Source organism: Quercus lobata, chromosome 9 (genome assembly GCF_001633185.2).
Source record: "Quercus lobata isolate SW786 chromosome 9, ValleyOak3.0 Primary Assembly, whole genome shotgun sequence".
Lineage (NCBI taxonomy): Eukaryota > Viridiplantae > Streptophyta > Magnoliopsida > Fagales > Fagaceae > Quercus > Quercus lobata.
This window is the reverse complement of record NC_044912.1, coordinates 22,944,985-22,957,489: the sequence shown is the minus strand read 5'-3', so window position 1 is coordinate 22,957,489 and position 12,505 is coordinate 22,944,985. Positions and strand designations below refer to the sequence as shown.

Here is a 12,505-nt window from a genome sequence, read left to right as displayed (position 1 = left end):
AATTGAGGTTATGGGCTAGGAATTGCTCGTTGTCGTCACCAAGGGGTTGGTCGGACCTTGGAGTTGGGAATCCTATTTCTGTAGGAATAACTACTTTGGATCCATAGGTCATGGAAAAAGGGGTCTCACCCATAGATCTTCTAGGCATCGTGCGGTAGGTCCACAGAACATGAGGTAACTCGTCCACTCACTTTCCCTTTACTTCTTCCAATCTCTTCTTCAAACCATCCACAATAACCTTATTTGTGGCATCTGCTTGCCCATTACTCTGGGGATATGATAGAGTAGAGTATCTATTCTTTATTCCTAAGTCACAACAGTACTTTTGAAAGGCCTTGTTGTTGAACTAACTCTTGATCTCGGATGTTTGCTAGTGGTTCAGCTTCTACCCATTTAGTGAAATAGTCTGTAATAATAAGGAGATACCTGCGATTCCCTGTGGCTCTAGGGAAATATCCAACGATGTCCAAACCCTATTGGGCTAAAGGCCAAGGGCTACTTAATGGATTCAATAGTCCTCCTGGCTGATGAATTTTAGGAGTATACCTTTGACATTGGTCACATTTCTTGACATAATCCTATATGCTTTTTTGCATGCTCAGCCACCAATATACTTGCGTCAAAGCTCTATGGGCAAGTGACCTGCCCCCCGTATGGCTACTACAAATTCCCTCATGTAGTTCTTCCAGCAACATATCCATTGCTTTGGGATAAACACATAACAAGTATGGTCCTGAGTATGAGCGTTCGTACAATTTTTGATCTTTAGAAAGCCAAAATCTTGGCGCTTTTTCTACCAACCATCTCCGCCTCAACCTTGTCCTCAGGTAGAATCCTATCTTTCAGGAACATGACTAATGGGTCCTACCAGCTGGGGCCAATCCTCATAAAATTAACTCCTACTAGAGGCAACTCATCATAAGCATGCGACACATAACTTTCAACGAGTATGATCGAAGGCAGGTCCATCCTACTAATCGTAGCCAGAGTTGTAAGCAAATCAGCATGGGAGTTCTTGCCTTGAGGGACTTGCTCAAGTGTAAAGGAATGAAAGTCTCTCGACAATATCTTAACTCGATTTAAGTACCAAAGCATCCTCGGGTCCTTTGCCTCGTACTCACCTTGGACTTGTCCAACTACGAGCCTTGAATCACAATATGCTTTTAAAGTCTTACCCCTAAGTTTTTGCACAGTAATTAATCCTGCTAATAAAGCCTCATACTCCACCTTATTATTTGTTGCCAAAAAACTGAGTCTGAGTGACTTTTCCAAAGTAATCCATCTGGTGAAATCATCATAATTCCTACTCCTGATCCCTTCTAGTTGGCTACACCATCCACGAATAATTGCCAGGTGCATTGAACTACTACAATCTCCACATATACTGCCTCCTCAAGTCTTACCCCTTCCTCCAAGTTTCTCAGTTCCTTTGTAAATTTTGCCACTAAATCCGCTAGAACTTGGCCCTTCACGGCTGTTCGAGGCATATACTTGACATCAAATGCTCTGAGAATGGCTCCCTATTTTGCCACTCTTCCCATATAATCTAATTTTTGTAGCAGTGTCTGTAAGGGAAACTGAGTCAAAACAACCACGGTGTGTGCTTGAAACTAATAAGGCAGCTTCTTGGTGGCATGGATTATTACAAGAATTGCTTTTTCCAAATGGAGATACCTAACCTCGGCCTCTTGGAGGGACTTGCTGACGTACTATACTGGTTTTTGAACTCCTTCATCTATACGTACCAAGACCAAACTCACATCATGCCAGGCCATAGCCATATAGGCATATAAGACCTCTTTTTTCTCTGGCCTGAACAAGACTAGTGGATGGGCTAGATACGCCTTCAACTCCACAAAGGCCCTATCACATTCTTCAGGCCACGTAAAATCTTGCCATTTGTGCAAGAGTTGGAAGAACGGTCTACATCATTCTACAGATCTTGATATAAACCTGTTCAGAGCCTTTGTCATCCCAGTCAGGCTTCGGGTTGGAGGATGCAAACGATGAATAGCCTTAATCTGATTGGGATTAACCTCAATCCCACGATGGGTTATCATATAGCCTAAAAACTTTCCTAACCCAACTCCAAAAGAACATTTTGAAGCATTTAGATGCAGCTTGTGTTTTCTTAAGATTGCGAAAATGTCACCGAGGCTTGACAGATGGTCGATCTCTTCTTTGCTTTTCACTATCATATCATCAATATAGGCTTCCACATTTTTTTGCTTTTTGACTCTCAAACATTCTTGTCATCATTCTTTGGTATGTGGACCTAGTGTTCTTTAGTCCGAATGGCATTACTCTATAATGGTAGTTTCCCATTGGAGAGAGGAAGGTAATTTTTTCTTGATTTGACAATGCCAAGGGGATTTGGTGGTAGCCCTGAAAAGCGTCCAGAAAACTCATCCTAGGATGTCCAAATGTTGCATCCACCAATTGATCTATTCTGGGAATCGGAAATGGGTCCTTTGGACAGGCCTTGTTGCATACTCTCCACTTTCCCAACTTCTTCTTCACCACCAACGTATTGGCTAACCATTCAGGGTAGAAAAACTCTTTGATTGCTCCAGCCTGTTTAAGCTTACGAATCTCATATTTTATGGCTTCATAGTGTTCTTTGGATGACTGCCGAGGTAATTGTTTCTTTGGTGTTGCACTAGGGTTAGCATTTAGATGATGACAAATAAATTCGAGATCAATCCCAGGTGCTTCATATGCAATCCACGCGAAGATATCAAGATTATCCTTCAAAGAATCAATTAGCTGCGCTTTGTACTTTGTTGGGAGTAGAGTCCCGACTTGAAAATATCTGTCCATGTGTTCCCCAATAATGACCCTCTCCAACTCCTCGCACGATACTGAATTGTCTGAGGATGTTGGCAACCCGAACTGTGATTGTTACAACGTTAGGGCCATTTTAGAAGAACTCAACTTAGTAATGTGATGATCAATCGCTGCCACCATGCATTGTCTAGTTGTTGATTGACTTCCCACTAATTCAACCACCCTTCTATTAGTGAGATACTTCACCTTAACTTGAAACGTAGATGCAATCGCCCCCATGGCATGCAACCACGGTCTGGCCAAGATTGTGGTGTACGGCGAAAAGGCACCTACTATTATGAAATCCACATTCACCATTCTATCCCCAGTTAAAACGGGCAATCGGATTCTCCCCTTAGGGATAGTGATGTTCCCATCGAACCCAATCAACGGGCATCATATTGGTCCAAATCTTCGAGTTTGAGCCCTAGAGCTTTAAACAGGTCTGGGTACATTATTTCAACCCCACTGCCTTGGCAAAACATCATCTTTTTGACATCATACCCTGCTATCCGCAAGGTCACCACTAGGGCATTGTCATGCGGCTGAATGGTTCCTGACTTATCATCTTCAGAAAATCCTATGATTGGTTGATCCGATATTTTTGGCCTTTTACTCGGGGCTTCTCCCTCAGGGCCTTCCATTTGTGATAACACCAGCATTATCCCACTAGCTGGATAAGGCTCCTCTCTTAGGATCGCAAAGATGACATTTATTGTCCCCAAAGATGCCTGGGGTGCACCATCATTATGTAATCCAATCTTGGACCGATCTACCTAATTATTTGATTGTTGCAGGAATTGCTTCAATTTACCAGCTTTAACCAACTGATCTAGAAAGGCTTGCAAAGTTTTGTAGTCCTCGGTCGTATGGCCTCGGTCCTAGTGATATTGGTAATATAAGCTTTGATTTCTTTTAGTGGGGTTGCCCCTTATCTTGTTTGGCCATCTAAAATAAGGCTCATGCTTAATCTTATCTAGCACCTAATATATCGGCTCCTTAAACACCAAATTCACCACTTGAGGAGCCATAACATTATGGGATGATTGATTATAATACTCCATCCTCGGTTGAGAGGACGAAAACTGGCCTCTTAAGCTATCCTTTCAATCAGTGGTGGAAACCTTAGTTTTACCCCTAGCGAAGTTTTGATTATCCTCGACCCTTTATGCTCTTCAATCTGGTCCATCAATTGGTGCATATTCCGAGGTGGTTTCATGGTAAGTGACTTCCACAAATTAGAGTTTGTTGGAAGACCCACTTAATAAGTTTGCATGGCGATGTCCTCAAAATTTTCGTCAATTTCATTATAAATTTCCTAGTAACAGTCAGAATAAGTCTTCAATGTTTCTCCCTCTCTTATTGACATTGAAAGTAAAGAGTCCAAAGGTTTGGGGACACGACTACAGGTTAAGAATCTTGCCCCAAAGGCTTGGTTAACTCCTCAAAAGAATTATCAACCCCTCCGCAAGAATGTCAAACCACCTTATTGCCATTGGACCAAGGCTTTAGGGGAAAACCTTACACATCAAAGCTATATTATTGGAATGAATAGCCATTCTTTGGTTAAAGTAACTCATATGTTCAACATGGTCAATCCTACCATTGTAAATGGTGAAGGCAGGCTAGTGGAAACGACGAGGGAGCTCAGCTTGCTCGATACACTAAGAAAATGGAGAGTGATATATTTGAAGGAGAGCTTTACCCATGGCATCATGCCCCTGACCCCTCCTTGGTGAGGTTCTAGATTTCTTACAATAATGCCTCAATCCTGAAGTATGTTGGGACGATGATGTGAATGGATCACTAGGTAGAGTCCTGCTCCTAGGCTAATATCTTTCATCATTGCCAGTACTTGAGTATTGGCTTGAAGGAGGAGTCCTTTCATCCCTCACTCGAGTCCTGAGTTGAAGATGTTTATGTAACCGTTCTAATTTTCTCTCCAAGCTATGCACTTCTTTGTCTAACAATTGATGACTAGCCTCCTGCTACCTCATTCTCCTTGAAGAAGAAGAAGAAGATGCTTCTTGACTATGCATGTGAGCCTCATGGCGATCTCTCCTTCGCTCCAAATTAATGAAGTGGTCCCTGCGCTGGGAGCCAACAAATTCCACTAATCTGCTTCGTCTTTGACCAGACATAGTTAAGAAGTTGTACAAGGATATTCAAAGAGACTTTCCCATAGACAGCGCCAATTATGGTAGGCAAAAAGTGGAAAAACAACTTTATGTCTTAAATAATGATTCTTGCTATTTACTATCACAATTAATTTTTTTAGAGATGGGAAGTCAAGCCTATTTTATAATACCCAATGCAAAGATTAGGAAGGCTTATGTCATTGAATTAAGAGAGAGATGGTATTTATTTCATTGATGTTCAGTTTGAAAGCTGATTAAAGAAAACCACAAGTGTTGATCCTCGGGTCTAATCTGAGGAGGATATTTCAAGAATGGATGAACTCCCTTTTTTTTTTGGCACTCTTTCTTTGCCTCCCCCTTTCTAGATCTTTTTCTTGCTTTATATATCCAGCTTAAATGTATCTAGATTCTACACTTGGAGGGTTGGGATCACATTCCTAGAATTCTTGTCTCATCTAGAACATACCAGCAAGCTTTACACTGAAATCTTAGCTGTGCCACTACTGTCAATGGTCACTTCCTCATTAATGCAGCCAGAGAAATGGTTGTCTTACACTTAATGCGGAGGAGATGTCTTCTATGTCATTCTTTCTTCATCTTTCTCGTATTTTGTGCCAAGTCAGTTTTCTTTCCTTTTTGGCGGTTTAGCTTTGTGTCCTTTATATAACTAGTGCTCGTCCCTTCGAATTTTGAAGTATGTCTTCAGAATCCTCATCATGTAAGTTACCCCAACCTCCCTTCAAATTGTGAGATCACCTCCCTAGATCATTTTTTCGGATTTTAGCTCCTTGGAAATAACTTTGACCACTTGTTTATCTATTTTGAATCCTCGTCCCCCCACTATATATATATATATATATATATAAATTCCATCCTCTCTTATTTTTTACTTGGCTAAAAAAAAAAAAATCAGATTTGTCAAAATGATACATAAATATTTTTGTTGTTGTTCCCTTGACCCCATAACAAAAGAAGATCAAATACATAAAATTTTGTGAGAGCATAGGGATTAGTCTAATAATCCAAGACTCTAAGATACAAAAGAGTTAGCTTAAAAATTTGGACGATTATTAATTGCAAGGGCCATAAGGTTGACTTTAGAACGTAGTCTTTATGTCCTTATCTGTTTAATTGTACATCAATTGGCTTAGCTAGCATATTCCCATCCTCCTATATATATGCACTGTCATTGACCCATTGCCATCTCTCTCTCTCTCACCATTAATTATTAGCCCCTCGAAAGTGAGCGAATGGAAGTATGCAAGCTTCAGTCCTTTCAAACCAATCTCTTTCATAAACCCCATTAATATTAATACTACCAATCGTTCTGTCCTTACGTTCTTCTCTCTCATTTCTTCAACTTCCACCTTCCCCAACCATCAACTAACTAGTACATTACTTCAATAAACTTTCTTTATGTTATTTTCTCTGTTATAAATACTACTACATCTCATTTGTTTACTTCATCTTGAAGACACTTCCTCCTCATCTTCCCCTATAGCCTTGGCTATCTATCTAGCTATCTCCCATGGCTCCAGCTTCTTTCACTCAGAACTCAAAGACAGTTTGTGTAATGGACGCTTCTGGCAGCTTAGGCTCCACCCTTGTGGAGCGGCTTTTGCATAAAGGCTACACAGTCCACGCCGCTGTCCAAAACCATGGTTTGCTATTGCTTTTCTTCTTTTTAACTATTTATTTACTTAATTATTTCTTTCATCAAAATCAATATTGTTTTATCTAGCTCTTTGTGCACCGGACTCGTTTTCCACTACTTTTCTATCTTCGTAGCTTTCATTTTTGGAAAATATGTTGCATAATAAGGTACTTTTTTTTTTGAAGCTATAGTTGTATGAATCACTAGAAGCAACCCATCCACACTGTTGCCATTGATAATCTTTAAGAAACATGTTAGATCGATGTGAGTAGAATTTTGTGTGTATTTTCTAGAAAACCATCTTAAAAAATCCACAAACAATTTGCCCATTTCGTTACAAATAACATGGGAGAAATTATAGTTTATTTTGCACATTCACATAATTTTTCAGACAGTTGAACTGATAGAGTGCAACTGCAACTGGCCCTTATTGGGTCTGCTGTCCAATTATATTATTATTTTTAGAGTTTATTATATGTAGTGCTTATGTTTACACAATGCCACAGCCGACTATTAATTATGTTTACAAAGACTTATTTTGGCCCATATGTTTTATGGGAATCAGGTGAATTACAATGTTTTGAAGGGGAGCATTATGATAATAAGAAATTGAGGGTTTTTCATTCAGACCCTTTGGACTACCATAGCATTATGGATGCCTTGAAGGGATGCTCTGGCTTATTCTACTCCTTCGAGCCTTCTTCAGATCAGCCCACTTATGATGTATGCCTACTACTTCCGATAGTACTCTTCATGTTTTCATATATCTATTGTAGATTCTTTTTTGTTTAGTAGAAATTCAGGTGAATTCACCCCAGATTTAAGCCCATAGATAAAGGGTAGAATATCAAGATAGTTAATGGAATAACCATTATACCAGAAAATTCGAATTTCTTTGGTGATAGATAACATAATTTTTAATAATTAACAAAATAAAGTTAGACAACTCGGTGTTTAAGTGATAATCCAATGGTATTGTTATCTTTTGATACTCAATGTCTATGGTTTAAACTTGAATCGCACCTCACCGGTCCTTACCCACTTGAGAGGGAGAGAAAAGATGGCTTGTCCGACCTTTTTTCTTCTTCTTAATCAGTTTCAGATAAATAATACAAATAAAAGAGGATTCTCCAAGACCTAGCGACCTAAAATAGTCTCTTGAATTTGTATATGATTATAAATTCAATTTTATTCAAGAACACAAACAAGCCCAAGGATGCCATATCTTACTTAATGATAATGTCTTTTAGTTTTAGGGTCACTTCCTAACATATGTACACCTAAAATTAAATCCGATGTAGAATTAACGTAAATTGCATCATTTCATTAAAACTCCCAACCAATACCATGTACGAATTGGTCCAGTATTATGACAGCTAGGTGGGCACTGGGCATGTAATTTGGGGTTGAAAATTCAAATAAATGAAAATTAAAGGATGATTCTTCAAAATTAAGTAGCTGTGGGTGCTCCATGCATGCAATTAATAATAAGGGCGTGTTTGGTGCAGGAATTTATGGCGGAGGTTGAGGTCAGGGCAGCTCACAATGTGCTGGAAGCTTGTGCAAGAACAGACACTATAGACAAAGTTGTCTTTACATCATCTGCTACCGCCGTTATATGGAGAGATGACCATAATACGATGTCGTCTGATATTGATGAGAGGCATTGGAGTGACATTAATCTTTGTAGAAAATTCAAGGTACCAATGCATTAACCATGCTGCAAAAAATTGTTTAAATTAATACTCAAATGCATGAGATGTATGTGTAATATGATGTGTGTATAAATATATTCAATATGCCAATTTAGATTTTGTTTACTATTATAATTAGTTTATAACTTTTCCAACCTTCCTACGGTGCTTGCTTCCTAACTTTTATACTTGTTTGTTTGTGGTTTGAATAAACTTATTTTTATATCAATGGTAAAGTTAACATATGCTATAAAGATATTGGTTTAAGAAATATTTTTTAAAATATTAATGGGAGAAGAAAAAGTAATTAAAATTTTAAGTAACACTACAGTCACAAATTATTTTATAACATTTTTACAGATTGTTGTTATGACCAACTTCTTACTGGTTCTCATTTGAGCCCATCAATATCATTATTTTTTTATTTACCAATAATCATTCATCATATTAGTAGTTGTAAAATTGTATCTCTAGCATTTTCCTAAATTCTTTATGGCTTTTTATATTTTTAATTAAAGTGATGTCAAAACTTTTCTAAAATGATTTATTAACAATTTCTCTAAAGGCATCTATTAACATAACCATTTTATCATTTTATTTTTCTTATTGTGTAAAAGTATAATTTCACATTGAAAAAGATGATTTAAATGTATGTCTGAATTTCATTTGAAATGGAATTGGAGTAGGTTCCTAGACTTTTATGTTGTAGATTGTATAGAATTGGACAAATTATTAAAGATTGGTTGCCTTATGGTTGGAACTATAAGATTGGGCAAACTTTATGAATTTCCATGGGTTCTAATTAATTGAACTGGTAAAATATTTTTTATCAGATAAATAATTAGTGAGTTTAGCAGGAAAAAGATAAAAATAATTTGTGTTCAAATCTTGTATATATAAAAAAAAAGAGTTAGTTGATGTCTTGATTTGATAATAAAAAACAATTATAATAGATGTAATATTAAAAATTTTAAATTTATAATATTTTTATATTAACACAACTTAAAAAAAGAAGAAGATAATAATCCTGATTTAGTTTGTATAGGATTGGACAAACAATTAAAGAGCTGTTGCCTTATAGTTGGATTGGATCTATAAGATAAGAACAGCATGACAAACTATTAAAGAGTGATTGACTTATTATGGGTGGACATAAAGATGCAACCGCTTGAATGGTTTGGAATTTCAATTTTTGATTAACAATTTATTTGACATTTTGAAATTGGATTGGATCTATAGTCACACATTTTGATTAACAATTTATCACTTCAACGACAATTTCAATTACTTTTTAGCACTTATTAATCACAATGTAAACAATAACATATTGCAGTTTAAACTGGATTTCACATGCAATTGAATTGACAAAATTTTGCATTTGATTAGTTGTGGCACGCTTTATCAAAGACCCTAGCCGAGAAGACAGCATGGGCCTTAGCCATGGATCGAGGTGTGAACATGGTGTCCATAAACGGAGGGTTCCTGATGGCTCCTCCTCATCTAACAATCAAAAACCCATATTTGAAAGGAGCGGCTGAGATGTACGAAGATGGTGTATTTGTTACTGTGGATCTCAACTTCATTGTGGACTCTCACATCTGCATCTTTGAAAATGTCTCATCTTATGGCCGATATCTCTGCTTCAACCATGTCATCAGTTGCAACAAAGATGCCATTAAGCTTGCTCACATATTATTGCCACCCTCTGAAGACTGTTCTCCTGAAAGGTTTGTACGGTTTTGGTGATCTCAAAAGTTTTTCAAAATCCTAAGTAACTTCTAGTGGGACATTTTGCAATCATTGGTGTTATGAATAAGCTTGGTAACCCGATAGTTATATCGGTTAATTGAGGATTTAAAACCTGGATGTCTTGGAGATATCAGGAGTTGTCAACTAGTTAATCTCCATAACTAATATAGTTTAGTATTATTAGTGAATGTGAGCCTTGAAAATCAATTCATGCAGTCTAATGAAGTTGATAAAAGATAATTCAATAGAAGAAAAATATATTAATAATAATAGAAGAAAAATATTTTAATAATAATTAAATAAAATTAAGGAAAATGATCCGACTCCCATTTAAATTCTCCCTGTCTCTAATTTTTTCATGTGTTGCATCTAGCTAGGTGCTACGGCCTTAATAATTTTGTCCATTTAAGCTCTACTCTATATTTGTATAGACTATAGAAACATATTTATTTGATTATTATTATTATTTTTTTGGGTAGATTGGAGGACACAAGAGTGTACCAGCAAAGGATAAGCAACAAGAAACTAAACAAATTGATGGTGGATTTTGAAAGTTGACCTCAGGAAGATTGATTTGCAGCTTCAACAAGCAGAGACCATCTCTTTCTTTCTTTCTTTTTTTGGGTATGCTGAGGTTTCTTTAATTTTGGTATAATTTCGTTACTAAAAGGTGAAAAATTAGCTTTTTTATTTTTTATTTTTTTAGGGTGAAAGGTTAGTTCTAGGTATGGGATTGCTTAAATTCCTTAATGAAATCTTGCAGTCAAAAAATGAATGTTACCGTCAATGGTCTGGAAGGAATTGATCTTGCATCCAAATATGTATTTTCACAACAAGGATATACTGAGCATATTGAAACTACATCTTTCCCGTTACTCTTCTTCTTCTTCTTTTTTATTTTTTTAATTTCTTTTATGCCTTAACTAAATCAGTTAGAAACTTAGAATATAAATGACTAAAACCATCACTACAATACGTACCTAATCTTTATTTTACATTTGAAATCTTTATAATGCATACCAAAAAGGCAATCAAACATATATCATCACATAATCTTAAACAAGCAATCGCCTACTGCAGTGTAAATTTGATAGATTATATAACATTTACTATATCCTTGCTTGTCCTGGTGAGACTGTAGCCCTAGGAAAGTGGATTTGGAGTTGATAATAGTTCAGAAACCATGTGCATAGTTGGTCTACATTCTGGATTAGCATGCAAGCATGCAATTGCCTGCTTTGTGATCATCAGTTGCCTCTCAACCTGAACTATGGGAGGTGGAAGGCGTATGTCTAACAAATATTTCAACAATAAATTCTCCCCCACAATTTAAGCTGATAGAATTGGGATCATTTCACTCGGATGTCTTCCTTTGATCTCTTCAATAGCCAAAACTCCAAAGCTATAGACGTGGCATTTCTCAATTACCTTTTCCTTTGTATAAGCAAGCTCTGCAAACAAACAGAATATCATGCCAATGTGTTCATTCCTTTGTATATTACCTGGTGCAACATATCCATATGTGCCAGTAAGTGAAGTTCAAAATTGGAATTTCTTCACTACCGCTATGTTTCTTGATATTAGACTTGCTTTATAAGTGGTTCCATACTTCCATGCCCTCCCTTCCCAATGCAAAACATAGAATCAAAACCCTTGGTTGTTTCAAGGATTTCCTTGTACATTGCTTTTCCATCAAAAGTTGATATCGAAATGACCTTTCAATTGTGCATGTTATTTGTTTAGTTTGCATGTCGACTGTTCCTTATTCTTTGTAAAATGAAGAAGAATATTCCAATGAATGCCAATACAAGTAGAAGTGTTCCTAAAAGAGGGAAAATGATTAACAAAATAACTTCATATCCCTCTTTCGGAATATGTTTTTCTTCCACACAAGTTTGCAATCCTTTATTTCCTTCTTAGGCTTCCATTGTAGTATCTTGAAATGATTTTCTATTGAGAAGAGGACCTTTCAATTCATTGTAGGGTATGTTTTTGTTGGGGAGAAAAACACCTTGGAGAGACTCCTTGAGTAGTTAATATAATATGAGTTCAACTGTGGACATCACTTAACTCAAAAGGCCTAAGCCCTATAGGTATGAGTTCAACTATGTTATATTAACTACTCATTATTCTCATCATTATTTAATGTGAATCTCCACTCACGTGTACATCCAATATGATATACTACAAGTCCTGCATTTCTTCAAAAGCAGTGGGAATTAAACCATAGAGATATTGTGGGAGAAGTTCAGTAACTCCAAGCTTTGTAAATTTCCAATTTGGAAAGATATCTCTCCCTTAAGCGAGTTATAGCTCAAATCTAGTTGGGACAAGTGTGCTAAATTACACAAATCAACTGGAATGCATTGGCTAAACTTGTTGTTGCTCATATTCAAGTAGTTTAGCTTCAAAAGGTTCCCTATATGTCTGGGGATTGAGTTAGT

The 12,505-nt window shown here is 36.8% G+C and overlaps 1 protein-coding gene across 1 annotated transcript; it reads left to right on the top strand.

The window, feature by feature from the left end:
- The first annotated feature begins 6,343 nt into the window (after positions 1–6,343).
- LOC115962058 (cinnamoyl-CoA reductase-like SNL6) lies at positions 6,344–10,936 on the top strand. The gene is made up of 5 exons (XM_031080926.1): positions 6,344–6,625; positions 7,184–7,341; positions 8,127–8,318; positions 9,699–10,039; positions 10,541–10,936. The coding sequence occupies exons 1-5, from the start codon at positions 6,493–6,495 to the stop codon at positions 10,617–10,619; spliced, it is 903 nt and encodes a 300-aa protein (XP_030936786.1). The 5' UTR covers positions 6,344–6,492; the 3' UTR covers positions 10,620–10,936.
- Positions 10,937–12,505: the final 1,569 nt, after the last annotated feature.